The sequence below is a fragment of the Brienomyrus brachyistius genome, chromosome 16 (genome assembly GCF_023856365.1).
Source record: "Brienomyrus brachyistius isolate T26 chromosome 16, BBRACH_0.4, whole genome shotgun sequence".
NCBI classification, from domain to species: domain Eukaryota; kingdom Metazoa; phylum Chordata; class Actinopteri; order Osteoglossiformes; family Mormyridae; genus Brienomyrus; species Brienomyrus brachyistius.
The window spans coordinates 9,918,477-9,924,476 of NC_064548.1; the positions used below are offsets into that span (position 1 = coordinate 9,918,477).

A 6,000-nucleotide genomic window follows, 5' to 3' on the forward strand; every position below is an offset into this window, starting at 1 on the left:
CGTTTCCATGGTGCCATGTGACCGCCGTGTGGCTCACGTGCCCTCGCGGTCGATACCGTCTTGCGCTCGTAACCCACGTGAGGTCAGGAGACCCGAGCTCCTCATCCGTGCCGTATGCCCTCTCCCCCTGACGCAGATGGAACGTGGTGGGCATCCAGGGTTCGCTAATGAGCTACTTCACGGAGCCTGTCTACTTCAGCAGCATCATCCTCGGCAGCCTATACCACGCCGACCACCTGTCCCGCGCCATGTACCAGCGCATCGCCGACATTGAGGACCTACCGCAGCCCTTCACTCTCAACCGGCCCTTGCTCAGCGGTGAGCCACATGCATTCGTGTTCTATAAAATGCCGGAAGCCTCAGCCTGCCTCCTTGTGCCTTCTGGGCCCCTCTCACCGGCCCCCCCTCACCGGCCCCTCTGTCTTAATCACTGTAAATATGCGTGATAATCCCAGGAAAAGGTCGTGCTTGATCCATAGTCTCAATCCAGGTTCTCGATATTAGAGTGGGGGTTAACAAGCTCTGGATTTCACTTGATATTTGCTCAGCTGGCTTAGAATTTTTCTTACAGTAATCCCTCTTTCATAAGGTCATTTTTTTTCTATTTTTATCTTAAATGTCTAGTTTTGTTTCATCTTTTGAGGTCTTGAAGGGAGACGTGGCTCAGTTTCTTTTGTGCCTTTCGTTGCCTATAAGATATTTTTGTCAAGCTGGTTTCTCTTTCCTTAAAGCATAAAAGTTTAATTTTTATTTTTGGAACCATGTATTTTGGGAGAGTCCTGGCATTGCCCCCTTTCCCAGGTAAACCTTGGGGGGTGGGGAGCTGTTGTGTAGGAGCAGCTCCTGCAAATGGCAGAGGTTCTTTAAGCGGGCTGGGCGCTGGGCCGCTCAGAGTGAATTCTCCGTGAAGTGACCGGATTTGGTGACACTGTGCTGGTCACCACCCCCCCCCCCCAGGACCCCCGTACTCCCAGGGTCCACAACGCCGTGTGTCCTGCAGAGATAAAGCAGGGTGCATGTTATTACACAGAGGAGAGACTCTGTTTGCGTTCTGGCTTTCCGGCTTGCTGGCTACTCCCTCCCTGCCGTCCCACTGGCTTATCATTATTTCAGCTGATCTCCCGTGTTCAGCTCACTGCCAGAGTGTTTGTTGGGGGGGGAGGGGGGGGTTTGTTGGTAGGGGTCCATGCAATATAAAGCAACACGCTGAGGCCCTAGGGCACAGCTGGCATGTTGCTGACCCCCAGGTGTCTGTTTGAGAGGAGGCCCCGATTCCTCCTGGTGGGGCCATGTCCCTCCTTCCCCCTCCTCCCACATCACCTTGGGTGAGATAATGGAGTGGTAATTAACCTTTTCCGGTTAAGGAATTTTAAAAAGGCTTACACTGTCCGTGCACTGTTCATCCCATTAAACCGGAATTGCAGGTCCTGATGTTTCGGCCGCGTGCCGTCCGATGTGGCCCGGCCCAGCCCTGTAGAATCCGGCCTCCAGGGAACCTGGGGATGAAACGCCTTTGAGTCACACATGGGGGAAAAAATTTGTGTGAAGGACGGTGGCTGCCACTAGTCTCTGAAGAGAGAGCTTTGCGTGGTTGAGGTAGGGCTGCTAGTGCATGTCCCTGAGCCTCTGGGTAAATGTGGTGGGGGGCTAATCCAGCCAGGGCGGTGGGGGGGAGGGGCAGAAACCACGTCCCCCTGCTGCTCGTAGCAGATCGTTCCGGCTGGGTGCCGGTCGTCATTGGATGACACATCCAGAGGCTAAGACCTTATTAAGCTCTGTGACGCTCCCCTTAATCTCTGGCCCCTGTAGTGATTGTCCCACTGCGCCCCCTACAGGGATCAGTAATGCGGAGGCACGGCAGCCAGGCAAGGCCCCCAACTTCAGTGTCAACTGGGCGGTGGGTGACCAGGCACTGGAGGTCATCAATGCCACCACGGGGAAGGACGACATGGGCCGGCCCTCACGCCTCTGCAAACACGCCCTCTATAGCCGCTGGGTGCGCCTGCACACCAAGGTACACCCTGCCTTCACATTGCAGTCCAGCATGGAACAGTTAGGGACCACAATACAGCAACCACCCCTAGTACTTCTCAACATACTACTACCACCACTATAACAACAACAATAATATTTTTCTGGTTAGATTGAGTAATAAGGTACAACAGAAAGTGCTTGGCTAGGACAGGCAAGCTTGTAGGCTATCCCACACACTGCCCTTTATTTTTGCCCCTGTGAACCCCCCCCCAGCACCATTATTCATGACTGACACAGCCTCCCTTCCCTCATCAGCTGTTGTCAACACTGCGTATCCGGGTGCCCAAACCCGGCTCATACCACGAGGCGAAGCAGGCAGCGGTGGAGTACCACACCGCCAAGCAGACACTCATCAAGGCCTTCCACAAGGCCGGCCTGGGCGCCTGGGTCAAAAAGCCCATTGAACAGGACCAGTTTTCCCTCAACTCCTGAGAGAAAGCCCGACTTCAAGGACCAGAGCGGGGCACTAGACTACCAGCTGTTCATGTGTGTGTGTGTGTGTGTGTGTGTGTGTGTGTGCGTGTGAAGGTCCGTGACCAGGCCTCCAGCTCTTCCCTGTTTACTTCTCCTCCATTCCTCCTTATCTTATCATGCTTTGTTTTCTATTCTTCCCCTTGCCATTACTACTGCTTTCATGTTTTCAGAACGTCGTCTGTTAAGGATATTAATGATGTCTGCGTTGTATGAAGTCTTGCAGATTTTAAACTGGAAAAGGATGCATTGTTTGTAGTTTTATTTTATTTCAGAAATGGTAAAAAAAAGCATTTTATACTTGCCAGTTGAAAAAGGAAACAAGATTACGAGCCAGTTCCTAGATGAGTATAGTATGCCAAATATGTAGCGTGTGTGGGTTCAATTACAAAACAATTGTAATTGGATCAAGGGATTCTGAGTGTTGCTGTCGTTTACCATGTGGCTTCCAAGACATGTCAATGAAAACCAGTGTCCTTTCACACATGTGTAGTGTCATGTGGTTTTATATATTTTAAAATTCACGTTAGATTTTTGTCACAGATACTGAACCGCTCGAGGGTATTTCATATGCTCGTTTTTTAGAATCTTCGGAAAAAGGACACTTACTCATCCCTTTGATTTTATTTTTTTTTTGACAGCCCTGATGAAACAGAGTTTCAGACTACAGTTAGTCCCATAGTGTCATATTCTGTTACTCACACGTTCATGTTTGATGACAAGATTTCTTTACAGCAGAATTACTGCAAGGACCCTGTTGCCCTTCGAGGTCTCGTCAGATTTCAGTAGTCACATCACCTGCTCCCCTGAAATTTACGTCACTTTGGATTACCTCGTGCAGGAATTGCCACCAACATTTACTGGTGCTGAGCTGATCTGCACCTTTGTTACACAGAGATACTATTTGTTTTCAACACTACAGCTGCATGTTTGCATGCATGTTAGAAATTTGTCCACTGCAGCACATGCGTGTCTTTCTTTAAGCAGATGGATAGGTTTCAACAGACCATCATAGAGAAAATGTCTCCCATTTAGTTCGTTTAGGCTCTACTCCTAGATGTGCAGCTACATTTATGGTATTGAAAGTATTTGTTGAAATTAAGTATGACAATTGAAATAAATTTGTCTTCAGATTCACTGAAAGATAAAAAAAAGGTACTACGCTGATGTGTCCGTTTGTTTGTACGTGAGTTTGTGTGTTAGTGTTTGTGGGTATGTATGTACATGCACGCAGACTTATGTAATATATATGTATATATATTACACACACGCACAAACTTTTAACTTGAAAATCTGGCCATTTTAATTGGACTCGGTTAAAAGTTATTTAAAATGGTATCGGTTTTAGGAATTTAATGCACGTTTACGGTTAAATAAAGCCATCTTTCTGCATGGTAACCAAAATTATTTTAAGGTGATAATTCAGTTCAGTTGATCTTGTGTACGGACCCTACATTCGATGGATGTCAATGGCAGTCTTAAGTTGTTTCGCTTTCTTATGTCCTATGATAATCCTGAATGAGAGCAAAAGGCCACCCATGCTATTGCTTAAATCCCTTTGTCTCCTTGCACATGGTCTTCAGGAAGAAACTTCACCGGAGAAAGTTCTCAGCCAACATATTCAATAGGCCATTTGCTAAAAAAAACTACTTTTTGCATGTTCTGAACATAATATTGGCTTTAGCTGAATGGAATGTTTAAAAACAGTTATTCCGAACAGAATGTTGGCTGAAGCTGAACAATCCGAAAAAAATGCTGGCTGAACATTCAGAACAAAATGTTCTAAATATTCTGCACAGAAGCTCATCTCCCTTCCATTCTAGTTCATTTATTTTTTTTAACATCCCTGTTACCCAACCAGTTAAGTATGTTACTAAATCTGTGTGGTTGCTGTTTTGTTTCTGTATTGATGTTTGGCCGTGAAGACGGTGAGAATACAAGAACTTTACCAAGATTTTTTTTGTTAAATTTATTCTGAATGGAGGAGAATGTCCAAATATATGTGCACAGTGTAGGAGCCTAATTGCTCACTCAATGAACAGCATTTGTCGAGTGACATATGAATTATGAATGAATGCAGGGGTGGTAAAAGTTGTTCTCATTACACGGTGCTTCATATGCAACTATGCAAACATCCAATGGATGGTATTGCGATTGTTGCATGCTAATTTGATCCACCCCACCCCCCACCCCACCACAAAAAAGTGAATATTGTGCAGACTTTGTACTGTGTTCAGCTCTTTGTGGAGGACATTGTGTTAGGCAGTACTACCTAACTTTAGCTTTCAGCCGTAGATCATTTGTTGGACTACTTGTACAAGCTGTAGATTAAATTCTCAAAGTCAATGCAGATGTCATGCATGGGTCCCATCGTTCACTCTTTGGGGTCCCCTTGACCACTGTTTTCCATAGAGGTCCCCTTTACAGATTCACTGGTGTCTGACTCGTATCACCCAGCATCAGCCGTGTGCCACTGGCATGCATGGCACTCAGAAACACGCAGTGTAATGAACTGTGAACACGCATCAGTGAGACAGGCACACACACTACCTGTGATGGGCACCTCAGAGATGCAGATTAGTTAGCTCTGGTTTCTTCATGAACAGGCAGCAGGAATAGGAAAATGTTTCATCTGGGCCTTTGCTGGTCCCGTGGATGCATGCATGCATGCATGCGTGGGTGGGTGGCTGTTTCTTCACCTGCTGTCAAGCAATTAGGGCACTTCACAGTGATGTCACCGAATGACAGAGAATCTTCACCAAAGATGTCATTTGCTTGTCTCTTCTTTTGGTTTGATCTGTCTTTTTGTTTTGTTTTTCCTGAGCTGAAAAGTTGAGATGCTATTTTTTAAAAGCTGTGTTTCCTGTCTCGTCACACAGATTGCTGGTTATACTACTTTTTTTTTTTTTTATCATTTTACTAATGTATTTTTATTTTGTACAAAAAGACTTTGAGTGTATAATTTCGTTCTAGCTTTGTGAACAGATGCAGCCGATGTTTAAGTTTTCTGTAGCTATGGATTTAAAGATGTAAATATTGTGAATCTGTTGTTTCAAACAGTGAAAATTCTACATGTATTACAAAAAAAGATGTACATGACTTGTACACAGACACGCTCTCCAAAGCATAATTCTTATTTTAGAGACTTGAAATTTCATCTAAATCATAGACATGCGCCAGTTTATAAAAACCCAACTGCTCCTACCCTAATGTCTGCAGCTATGATATATCCGATTTGGATTGGTCCTCCCCGCTTATTAAACAGACACTTAGCGCCCAAGCGAGATCCCACGCTATCTCACAAACTCTGCAAATATTTGCAGCTCAAATGGTTTATTGCTTATCCCCGTTTAAGCCACGGTCGAATGGTTCCGGGTATCAAAGTCACGGCACTGTGCGTATTGAGCATGCAGAGTGGGGATGTGTCATTGAGAGGCCTTTCAACGTACGCTGGACCGTGTGCAGGCCTGCCCACTCGTCACCTCGGTCCCCCGG

The 6,000-nt window shown here is 46.0% G+C and overlaps 1 protein-coding gene across 2 annotated transcripts in view; it reads left to right on the forward strand.

Moving 5' to 3' along the window:
• Positions 1-5,709, forward strand: part of adarb1b (adenosine deaminase RNA specific B1b) — a 77,709-nt gene extending 72,000 nt beyond the window's left edge. For both annotated transcript variants that reach the window (XM_048978260.1, XM_048978261.1), the window contains 3 exons: positions 137-318; positions 1,836-2,014; positions 2,290-5,709. In XM_048978260.1, coding sequence (XP_048834217.1) covers positions 137-318; positions 1,836-2,014; positions 2,290-2,466 — 538 coding nt within the window. In that variant the 3' untranslated portion in view covers positions 2,467-5,709. The remainder of the gene's footprint in view (positions 1-136; positions 319-1,835; positions 2,015-2,289) is intronic.
• Positions 5,710-6,000: the final 291 nt, after the last annotated feature.